Source organism: Hippoglossus stenolepis, chromosome 15 (genome assembly GCF_022539355.2).
Source record: "Hippoglossus stenolepis isolate QCI-W04-F060 chromosome 15, HSTE1.2, whole genome shotgun sequence".
Lineage (NCBI taxonomy): Eukaryota > Metazoa > Chordata > Actinopteri > Pleuronectiformes > Pleuronectidae > Hippoglossus > Hippoglossus stenolepis.
Window position 1 is genome coordinate 6,717,115 of NC_061497.1, and position 12,490 is coordinate 6,729,604.

The 12,490-nt window shown below is 40.8% G+C and overlaps 1 protein-coding gene across 1 annotated transcript in view; it reads left to right on the forward strand.

Moving 5' to 3' along the window:
• The window catches only part of LOC118122644 (transmembrane protein 211), a 109,413-nt gene that overhangs the window by 27,936 nt on the left and 68,987 nt on the right, over window positions 1-12,490 (forward strand). The window contains exon 2 of the mRNA XM_035179500.2: window positions 4,495-4,633. Within this exon, the coding sequence (XP_035035391.1) occupies window positions 4,495-4,633 (139 nt within the window). The remainder of the gene's footprint in view (window positions 1-4,494; window positions 4,634-12,490) is intronic.

Sequence of the window (12,490 nt, forward strand, 5' to 3'; positions counted from 1 at the left end):
CGAGCTGATTAATTGTGACACCATTAACCACAATGTTGTTTTGTTTAGTGTAAAAAAAAAAGCTCTGCTAGCCTTTATTAGTCTCTTGGTTGTTTTTAAATGGCACAGGGAAAATGTGGTGTAAATCTATTACTGCTTGCAGATAATTAATTGACTGAAGAATGGACAGAATACTCACATTGGAAACATTTAGATTTAAAACCAAGTACAGCAAAGTTTGACAAAAAAAATCGATGCTAATTATCTTTATCAAACTAAACTCAACTGACTACATTGCAATTATAACGTGTCTTTCATTGTTTGGTGGAAGCGCACCATATAGAATTGAACATAACTGTGTCCCTCTCCACCTCCACTCTCACTATATGAGACGTGATGTACCTTTAATGTGTCACAGTGAATTCAGAACAGCAGGGTGGGAGGTAGGCTGCACACTGAGAGCCCACGAGGCACGCCAAGATCAAGCAGCGCACGGAAAGGCGACATTCCTCTGCATACATGAATATCATTCCTGTGGGAAGGAGCGAAGAACAAAGACCACAGGAGTTAATGGTTTTTCTGTATCTTCAAGTACAAGGCTTCTCTGTCCTCTTTTCTTGTTGAACAAGAAAAGCAAGTATTGTTATTGCTAGTATCGAAATGCAAAATTGGAAACAAGCTCATTCTGCTAAATGGCTGCTTTCTTAAGGAGTGATACAATAAAAATGTTTCAAATAATTTTAGTGCTATAAAAGCTGCTGGAAATATCACAATGGCCAATTTTTGTCTGGCAACATCCTCACTTCTTTACACCAAGCACCGTTTACATATTTTTCTGTATGCTGCTGCTGACTTATCAGTGTCACTCATTTTCATGCCTGTTGCTAGCCAACGGCCTTGAGGATCTACAGACCAGTACGCCCCATGCTAGCGGTGAGCTGTCATGCAGAGGAGAACGTTTTCCAAAGAGCTCCAGAATGCTCACTCATTCCTTCTCAAAGTACCGTCAACGACATGTGCATCGACACACGGTTCAGTTAACGGTCCCGGTTTGGGAGTTTTAAACTGTGGTCGCCTTACATGTGAGTGTCGGCCTATGGTGACAGCGAAGGAAGCGTCCATAGCAGCCACCATAACAACAATAGTAATCCGATAAAAGTCTTTGCAAAAACTAACAAACTAAAGATCATACACACCATCTGAAAGAAGATTGTGAAGCACATTTTCCACTTCAAATTTGATCAAAAACATTTAAAAATGATGACAATATTTATTTCCCATAAAGAATCAAATGAACGTCCCTCATGTTTTTTGTTTTCACGGAGAGAGAGACAGAAGCGCATATGTCATGTGAGACATGTGACCTATTCGAAATCCATTTCATACGAATTCTAATACATTACTTTTCGTAGCATTTCCTACGAAACCTGGATGAGAACAGCCGGCAGTGTCATGTGCAGAGAGTTGGGAGAAGTAAAATTATTCTATGCAGACACATAGTGACATGGATGGATGGATGGATGGATATTTGGAATAATAATAATAAAATTACACATAACACCAACCATTATATCTCTATCTACTTTGAATTGTCTCAGTTTATGCATGAAATATAGTCACTCTCCATCATAATATGAGGTCTGATAGTAAATTAGGTAAATATGGTTCCACTTTCATGGTGAGTTGTGGAATCATCTCCAGATCTTTAATCTGCGTATTCTATCAGGAAATAACAAGGGAACAGGATCCTTAGGCCATGAAACTGATTATATTGAGGGATCTTTTTTAAATCCACTGTTATAGTGTAAAGGCAAAATTATGATTGTGTTGCTGCCCAATTACTTTGTCACAGAACAGTACAAAGAGTTCATCAAATTTAATTTAATTTTTAATTCTTTGACACACTAAATCTTTTTAACCTTAAAAAGTCTTTTGTCTGCAGAGAATTCCCACTGTTGCCCGTTTCTCTGTCCGCTGTTTCCTGCCTGTTAATGAAGCTCACATTAGTTCCAATTCTAGCAGCCATTTGCCATTGGGCTGCTCTGGCTCTCAGGAGGTAGAGAGGATAGTCCAATAAGCAGAAGTTTGGTGGTTCGATTTGCGGCTCCTCCAATCTGCCCTAAACATTGTATGAATGGTGTGATAGAAAAAGCCCTGTGTATTGAGGAGCTGCATGAATGCATTTCTGAATGGATGAATTTGACTTGTACTGTAAAGCCCTTAGAGTGGTTGATAAGTCCACTTACCATTAAGAGGCAAATGTAACTATTGAGAAATGCTGACTGAATAATGATGTATGAATCGTCAACTTAATTAAATTAAACTCATAATTTTTTTTTTGCAGTAAATCACTTTCCTGAAGGAGCTGTTCTTAATCTGCACATGTTCTTTCCTCGTTTAACTGTTATGGTCAAGGTGCCCTTGTGCATGGCACTTAGCTCCAACCAGTCCTCAAGGTGCTGATCTGTAACCCAGATGTGTGTATGCTGGGCAATGGTGGAGGAACACACACGTTCAGCAAACCTGGACAAATAAAGGTCAAAAGAATAATCATCGTCATTGCCACCACCATCACGACACTTCAATATTTCCCAGCTCCCCTCTCTGCCAAACACCCAGAACAAGCTAATTAAATCTTCTGTCAGGCATGGAAATCGCTCTGCTTTCATCCCACCTCCATTCATGTCACTCACATCAGGGACATGCATAATGACACGTGTTTTAGGGCTGTAATTCCCTCGCGCATGTTAGACATTTCTCTCTGATCGCCCCCGCCTGCATGCTAATCACTAATGTGGCGCTGTTTTCTGACTGTTTTAGTGTGCTTGGCTCGTCCAAGAAGGACGCATTAAAAAAATTGTTTTGGAGAATGTGTTAAGAGAGTCAATGCAGATGAAGCAGCACCACTAAGACACACAGGTTGTGGGAAACACACCTAAACGCCCACAGCGACACAAACTCTGAGGCTGTACATACTTTGAGACTTAGCTGCCACTTGTCCAGGAATGTTCACACACCTAGAAGTATCAGCAAGAGCAGAGCAAAAGTTTATTGATTAGAGTTAAAACAGTCAAAACTCTGACAGGACTCCGTAAAAATGACTTACTTACGACTGTAGAATTAAATATGCTTCCTGCCTGTACCAATTTACTAATATGCATTTATAATAGCCACTTTCCCACCTACATGGTTTGGTGGGTCCCTCTGACCTTTCAGTTTAGTGTGAACCAAGGTGTGAAAAGTGCCTCTGACAAAAGTCCAGACCAACGGAGGGGGTCTCAGTCTGGATCAAACTGAACCATGAGTTCAGATTGTTTGCAGTGGGAGAACATTCTTTTGGGATGGTTTGGAGTTTCAGACCAATTCCAGGATGTTGAGAATGCATTAAACAATAGGAGAAGTGGAAGCGGCTCACAGACTTGTTTGTAGTCTTTGCATCTGACAATAGCGATATCTTCGAGTACTGCTCCTGAAGTTGGTGATAGTTGCTGGTGGATGAACCTAAATGTCCTTCATCACTTGAACCATGTTAAGATTTTTAAAAAAGCCCAAAAAATCTTCTAATCGATTCTAATCACCCACTGTTTTGGGACTTTTTGTTACTTCCGTCTGGCTGTCGAGTGAATCTGTCAAGAATCAGTACCAACAGATTTAAAAAGTCAGTTATCGCTGCTGCCATCAGCCTTTTGAATGTCTCACTGTCTCACTACTGCTGGCTGCACAAAGAATTACCCCTCAGGGATTATAAGGATACCTTGAATTTACCTGCTGAAAACATGCTGACATCAGACTTGTGCTCGTCTACAAACCAATCAGTCAACTATAGTTAGACGCATCCCACGTTACTGGTGACAGGACGTACGTATATTATGCAAAAGTCATTAGTATGCTCACTAAATTGCAATGTGAAGCCAAAACTAATCAGACATGAACCTAGGTGTGGACTTTCAGATGTTAAAAACGCCCTCATACAAGCCGAAGATTTGTGAATGAATCTATCATTTGTGTGTGTGTGTAAAAGTCCTTCCTCTGCCTTGGTTGTGCTCCTCTGTGTGTGATTAAGTGAAGATGTAATGAAAAGGGACAGTGTCCTGTTGTGTGGCTATGGACGGCTGTTTTCCAGCTGAGAGAGCCATTAACCTGTTTGAATGGTCGACTGTGAGATTATACAATCTGACCGATCCAGTTTTCGAAAGATGGCAGCGCACACGGACACAGTTGCTCTTGGCTCTCTGACACAGTGAATTTCATTGTACAGTTTTCATTGTACAGTTTTCAATTGTACACGACAATATGAATTCTATTCTATTCTATTTTATTCAAAACACAGACTTGGGTTTGGAGAGCCATCAAAGTTTTTTTACAGAAGGACCAATATGTACATTTATCTATGGCGATGTGACAATACAAGCACCTGTTGAAGTGTTGTCAGTCAGTGTGGGGTTTGGTCTACTTTCAGTGAATAAATGGAGCTGAAATTAAATGAATTTCTCTGTGTGTGTGTTTTGTTCTTAGACCAGTGCAGTGCTGTGTTCAGGCGGCTGTGCTCTGCTGGCTGTCAGCTCCCTGTTGGCCATCATCACCATCTTCCTGCCCAGTGGAGGATGTGAGAGGAGGATCTGCACCCTGGCTGGTTACATGCAGATGGCTGCAGGTTGGTACAAATGTGAATACACACAAAGACACAGCAGCTTGCGCACACTCCTACTGGATACACATGAAGATAGACTTCCGTCTCAACGGCAAATAACATTAATATTAATGTGTAAGACAATCCTTTACTATTGTTATGACCACTGCGCAACAAGCACTGATAGGAGCTAACTTTGTCAGCCATCAGTCAAATAAACAAAACAAAAAAGAAGCTTGAGTTGTACGGTTGCTGCTAAGCAACCAGAGTCTGCGTGGCATTTGTAGGGGTGAACTGGTAGAGGGAAGGCGAAGATAGATTTACAGCCTGCTGTAAAAAGACAATTACGCCTCCTTAGCACAGGTCATTGGTTCAGGGCTACATGTGGCTTATCAGACCGCCGCTTTCACTCCAACAGAGAAGCAGTCTCGTAAACAAAGTGCGGGCTTGTCAGCGCTTGGGCTTTAAAAAGCCATAATACAGCACAGCTCATGTCACCGCTCAGTATCGGCCTTCACGCTCTCGCCTTGTGCATCAGACCATTTCAATGGCAGTTAATGGTACAAATGTGAAGCATTTGTCTGTAGTTACAGCAACATATTAACATGTGTTGCACCTTCACATTTACAGATGTGATACCACAAAAGGTTTGCTCTTTTGTGCTTTTTCTGAATATTTTCACTGAGATTAAATAGTATTATATAACATTGTACAAATTATTTCTTTTAGTTAGCAGCGAGCCTCTTGCAATACAAATAAATCAAAATATATAATTTTCAGGGAATAAATTCCTGCAAAATGAGCCATTCTCACCAGCCTTCAAGAGCTAAGTAGTAAAGATTAGCAAATATTAGCATGCTAACACTAACACCAAATTAAGTTGGTAAACATGTTATCGATGCAAAACACCAGTATGTTAGAGTTGTCACTGTGAGCTATAGACATGGTAGCTCCTCAAAAGTGAAGCCAAAGTGTCTTGATCGCCACCTGGTGGGTGGCTGCACTATTTGGTCATTAACACTGCCTCCCCTGTTCACGTCTAATACATTTTTCTCAAAGGTGGTATCTATCATTTAGGTAGTTCTTATCACACTGACATTTCTCTAAGTCCCATTTTTTCCAGTAAGTTCAGTTTAAATTTAAATTCAAAAATTGGGGTGAAACATCATGATTGACAGGTGAGACCTTACTCTCGATTGGCCAAGTGCATGAATTGGCGGGACTTCGCTACCGTGGCTCCGTCCCCCGAAGACAACTGCGCAGACTCCGGCTCAAAATAACTTCTTTGGCACAAGCTAGCAGTGTTCGTATCCGGCATACTTCTCCTCATTTCTGGATATGGGGAAGAAGTTGAGATTTGTATACAGTAAATGTTGTGAGCATGTTTGCATGCTGATAATAGAATTTGGCTTTAGACTTTTCTTGTTTCTCTACATTTCTTGTTTCCGTTGAAGCCATTAAGTCTCGAGCCACTTCATCAACTATCCACCAACCCTTAATCATTATTTTTTCCCCCCCTCCACATTTGTTTGGCGTCGGCGGCATTTACCTAACCTCCATCCTTGAGAATATTGAGTAGCTAATTTAAATCCCTGCATGTGGCATTTAACTAAGCTTAATTAAAGGGCTGAATTCATTGTGCGGGTTAAATCTTTATCGGCATTGGCTGAAACTTTCACAGGGCATGGTTAATGTTGTGTTTCAAGTGGTACTTACTGCTTCCAGCCAGACTCTCACACGTCTCTGTCTGACTGCGAAATTAGATCCACGTTGCTTTGAGAAGATGAGAAGGAGTTTGTGGTAAAGCAGAGTCTCTTTTGCGAGTGTGTGTGTGTAAAATCCTGCTCAGTGTGTCTTTTGTTGCGACAGACTTTGCTAAATAATAATGTGAAGTGAGGAGCCGGGCCTTTGTTCCATTTCCAGGTCGACTTTGTCTAGATAGACAGCGGTTTCTCAGAGAGCACCCAAAGCCCTGAGGAGGGCAGATCAGAAGAGTGTTTGTTTTCCCAGCATTGTAAGTATGTCTGTGTCTGTGTGTGTGTGTGTGTGTGTGTGTGGAGAGGGTGCTATCAAAGAGAGCTGATAAACTGAAACAAGCAGATTAAGAACAGTACTTTTCTTTGTGGTGTGCATATTAGCAGTGCTGTTTTTGAAGATGTGTGTTTTCCAGCAGATTTGGAGAAATGAACTGCTGATAACACAACTTGTCAACTTTCCCTTTGCAGGTAGAAATGATTCCTGTCTTGATCTTATGTTTTGTGGAGTACCTCTGACAGGCGGAGGAGACGTGTGTGTGTGTGTGTGTGTGTGTGTGTGTGTGTGTGTGTGTGTGTGTGTGTGTGGTGTTTGTGTGTGTTATTCTACTTATGAGGGCAAAAAATCATTGAGAAGACAAAAAAAAACAGGGAACAGTATTTTGCTGATCATTATTCTGTCAAGGCTTTGAATTATGTTTTGATGAGAATAACGTGAGAACACGTGCAGGCGAGGAAAAAGGTTGTGGGTTTCACCTTGAAGCGTTTCTTGCTTCATTTTTTGTTTTTCCTTTTGAAACAGTGAAGTTGACTTAATGTGTCTGTCATTCAAAAGTGTGTAAACCAATGAAAAGTCAAATGAAGTGAAGGATGAGTTTCTTTGATGGACAGAATGCTCAGACTGAGATGTCACAGGTTTATCAGGAAGGAAGTTTATTTGCATTTGTAAAATGATTAAAGCAAACCTGATTTCAGATTAGATACAATGAAATCCAGTGCTTTTGTTATTTCTATCATGCGTATATATATATCATATGACATTTTGTATATTATTACATGAAGAACTGGTAGTGGGTTAAAAGATACACTCTTATTTTGTTCGACATACATGTTATTCATAGTCAGGCATGTGGTTGATTTGGGTTATAACATATAAACAGATTCTGCATGTGAGTTTGTAGAATCTGTAGACGATCTGAATCTGTATTCATATGCAGATAGCTGCCAATTCAGGTCAGTCAAAATGTCGTCTGGACACACATACAAAAAGTGTTGATGTTTGTGTTCGGAGAGACGTTTGACTTGTGTGGACTCGTCTGACTCTAAACAGTGTAGGAAGACAGAGTCTTGGAGGCATTTCTTAATGTTTATTTCTACAGCCAGTACAGTTACTTTATATTGATAAGTCCAATGTAAATTTCAGCCTCCCTGATATAAGCAGACACCTACGTGAACATTATTCAGACCAACAGATATAAGCACAAACACTACACTCACTAAGCTGCATGACAGCATTAACTACAGCCTGAATCATTAAACTGTGTCTCCTTCAAAACAGATGTTTTATTTATTCAGGGAAACATCTGCTCCATAACTGTTACTATTACACAGCTGGATTGTAGGAGGAACAATCCATTTTCTTCTTGTTCTTTTAGAAAACACGCAGCTGTACAACCTTGTGTTTGCAAGTCTTTCTGTTGTGCTTGATAAAACACATGCGCTCACAAACAGCCGAGCGCTGGGTCGACTCAGGTTAACCTGCTCAACTCTTTCCTTTCTCGATGGTCCCGTGGGTGAAGTCCAGAATTAGATGTAAACTTGCCAACCTTCCACTGGCTCAGCTCGGTGCTCCATCCAGCGCGGTATATCTGCTGCGCCGCAGAGCACGGCCGCTTTCAATGTTTTCCCGTCAGAGAGAAGGAGGCAGGACACTTGTGTGTGCTTAGGCTCCGAGCTTTTCTTCTATCATGCATATTTCATCAGCCCGTTCTTAGTGGTCAGAATCCATTGGATTGGATGGCTGTTTTGTTGGGAGCGGTGTGTGTGTGTGGAAAGGGTGAACAGAGAAAAACATGCACATAGACAAATGATTTTAATTGAACATTTTATTTTATATCTAACATTCTCGCTGCCAAGTTCTGCGTTACTTTAGCTTTTATTATTGCGGGTAATTCCAGTTCAGTTCACTCAGACTCATCCCTCGACAGAAGCAGCTGAAAACCATGTTGGGGTTTCACTGTGCAGTTATCTGTTCAGGAGTGAACACCTGTCACACTCCGCTGAGTGTACAAGCACTCGCTGCACATACAAGCTTCATCTCAGCTGTTCTCCTGCAGGGATATAACCATAAAAACATATAGAGATCATTTACATTGTGTGCTTACATAAATATATGTATGCATTAATTATGTGTCGTTTTTTTGCCTTTTTGTATTGATTTGACCCCAAGTGAGTGGTATTTCAGTTTAAATTTATATCTTTTATTCTTAAAAAGGTGCTTTGTGAGTTTCAGGGGGTTGGAGACATGAAAGGAATACGCCTGGAGCTTTCTGCTCTTCAAAGGAATATGAACCACAGTTTCATCTGTTTTTTTTTCTTACCCTCACAGTCAGAGATGTTTGTGTTGCTCTGTCTGGAGCAAATTCATGTTGGACATCAATATATATTTGGCGAAAGCTACTAGGAGTGTCAGCAGAAGCGTCCAACTTTGTGGGCTTGTTGCCTTCAAAACAAAGCAAACACCTTTTGTTTTAACCTTTCAGATTTGATAATTTTAAATGTTCTGATTGGTTGATTGGTCCACAATTAGGAATGTGACCAATTAGGCGACTAAACGATCAAAACCCTTTCTGGTCGACAGTCAGTTAAACTAATTATTCATGAAACTAAAACCCTGATGCTGTAAATAATGTAGGTGGACATGGGGACAGATGACATCTACTAAAACTACCGTGGTTTGGGAGTAATTGATGTAGAAAATGAAAAGAAGGTTGTACATCCACTAAACTGGAATATTACCACTTGACCACAGCAATGCCTTTTCACATTCAGCACATGTATGTGGATGTTAACCTGCAGGGTAAAGGCTGCTGGAGCTAGCACTGCTAACGTTAGCCTCATTCAGCAAACCAACATTGTTCCTGATTACATAGTGATACATTTTGACTAGTTTCTTGCTTTTAAATTGTCCATTAAATTGGAATGGAAAGAAGTGAAATTTCTTTAATTTCTTATGAAAAATTTACCATAGGTGAAAACTTTAGTGCGCTAACTTTGGCTAGTTGGAAATAAAATAAGATGATGAACGTGGTGAAAAGACAAAACATTTTATCCTTGTCACAGTTAGCTCACAACAGCATTCAGCATTAGTATTGTTTAGTAGTCTATTGTGCAGCCTTACATTGCTGCTAGTACGGCTGCAGACAAGAGGTGAAACCATCCAGTATTTCCCCAAGACAACTGTCTTGGGGAAAATACAAATAGTTTGTGCAGCAGAAATATATGTATAAACATTTTTTTAGCTTGGTAATCATCTAGCAACCAACTCTTTATTTTGTGACCCTTGGCAGGCCCTGATATAGAAATTTGAGAACTACTGATTTGGAGAAATATTTGATATATATTTGTTTTGAGTGTTAATGCTTGTGGGCACAAACTAACCTCTTGTAACAACCAGTCCGTTCTTCTGGTATTCGCAGATTGTTTGTTTGTAGCCTGGCTGCTCTTGGCAATAAGGAAACAAAGTTTTGTACTATCAGCAAAATGAATCGATTCTGCAAAAGGAATGTTATCATTTGCCGGTTGGACTAACTTTTGGCTGAAAAAGCTTTGGCGCTGAACTCCATCGAACCCATTTCACCCAGTGCATATTTCCCTTTGAAGATTCCCCTTGTGCAACCTTCTGAAACTGTGCCCTCTTATCTGCATCCTCATCACAGAGAGTCCCTCCGTGTTTTTACCCCGGACTCACGCTGCTCGGGAGAGGAGAGGGAGTTTGTGTTGCTGTGTACTGTATGTGTGCTCCCTCGCCTACATATACACTCTCACATCCAGTTTCGCTGTGCTGATGCCAAGGAAGCTCGGCCTGCTGTGTCAGCTTTCCCTTGGGCAAAGCTGTTATGCAGATGTACTCCGAAGCCCGGTGATGAAAATAGGAAGTTGCTTTGATCAAAGCACCTGCTGTTTTTTTTCCAGTGCTGCTGTCGCTGTCGGAGCCCATATGGTCCCCGTGCCAGCTGTCAATCATCTCTCCCATACAGATGAATACATTTCCCATATCAAGCCGGATTAGAGCAGCAGACTGTATTAGTACAACATGTCCCTCTAACAATTAAATTAAACTTTTTTTACACAGTCTTTGCTGTCATTACTGCGTGTGGAGGGATGATTGGACCATCATTCATGTCTTCATTAGTATTCTATGGGAGAGAGAGAGAGAAAAAAGTCTCAAACTGAGCGGGAGAACTTTTCTTAGAGAGCAAACATCACTGTAACATTGTTTGATTATCTTTGCCGTCCTTGAACTCCTTCCAGCTGCCTCCAGGCACACGATGTAGCCGTTCCTGTGTAGTTCTCCACTTTTCTCTGTAGTAAATCAATGCTCCTCTCTCTGACCCCGTCTCTCCTCCACTTCCATCATGCTTTTCTCTTAACTCATCCGAGCGGAGTATTCCCCATAAGAACATCTTTATCACAATCAGGGCCTTAACTCCGTTCTTGCTTGTTTTCTGTCGATCACTGATATTTCAGTCTGTTTCATCATGAGTCGGTCGACCCGAGGCTTTCGCACAACATTAAAGTACATTTTTGCAGGGAGAACTTGTTCACCGCCGAATCACTGATCTCATGAAAAAATCAAAGGCAGAAAAGTCAATCTAGCTACTCCACACCAGTACCAGCTATGTATTGTGTGTCTGTGGGTGCACGTCTGCTGACAGAACGTGACCCAGTTTAGATGCAGTGTGATGATGACATTGTGACCCCAACCTGTGACTCACAGCATGCTGACAATACACATTAATCATCGATGTGCGTCTTGTCCGTCAGAGTGTTGGTGCATGTATGTATATGTGTCACTTATCGTATAGCACAGCTGCCTTATACTCTTGCTGTTGACAGTTATGCGATTGGTCACATCTAATCATTGCAGCCTCCTGCACAGACACAGGTTTACGCAGGACATTGCATTCACTTGATTCATTGTGGAAAGCCTAACATTAACCTTAACCATAACCAATTCATACCTAACCATAACCATAACCTAACCACAATTCACATCTTACCCCAAACCTTAACAAGGACCTCAGAAATGAAGATTTTTTATATTATTTATATTAATATTATTATATTAGGACCAGGCTTAATTTGGTCCACTCCCCATTAGGTCTAATGGAAGCGAGCCATATATATATATATATATATATATATATATATGCATTTGTGTTCCCCATTAATGCGCTTTTGTGAGATGTCTTGGCCACGCATCAGAAATAAATGCATAACCCTAACCCTTAAAGCAAGTCTTGACCCTTAAACAGCCCATTGAAGGCGGGTCACACACACACACACACACCGATCTAAACTTTTTGGGGGTTTGTGCTCCAGCTTTGCAAATCTCATTAGGATTAACTCTGAAATCATGAATATTTACTGGAGAAAAGGCTTCACAAACACTTAATTTGCAAACTCGACAAAGCATTTACAAACATGCGACAAGTGTGGGTCATTCATTAATATGTTTTGCTGCTGTATTGCGGCATTCGTCCTTTTTTTGCGATGCACCCAAATTGCTAAACTAGTCCTAGTGTCTACTTGTGAATCAAAGCCTGTGCGTGTCAGTGTATTTGTGTGTGTTAAGCTTGGTCATTGGTCAAATCTGGTGTCGACTGTAATTATAAGCAGTGCAGCACTTGGTTCTGTTCGCCCGCTGATACCCTAGCCACAAAAAACACAGTTGTTGGTCCACCAGTCATAAGAGCCCGACTGTAATAAAGACCGAACTTTCATCCAGTCCAATTCATCTGTTTTCTTTTAATGCACTCCAGAGATCTCCTCAGATGCCTGAGATCATCTTTAATGTTGCCTTTTGAAAGTGCATCTTTGCTTTGATATTTTCCTCCTCATTAAA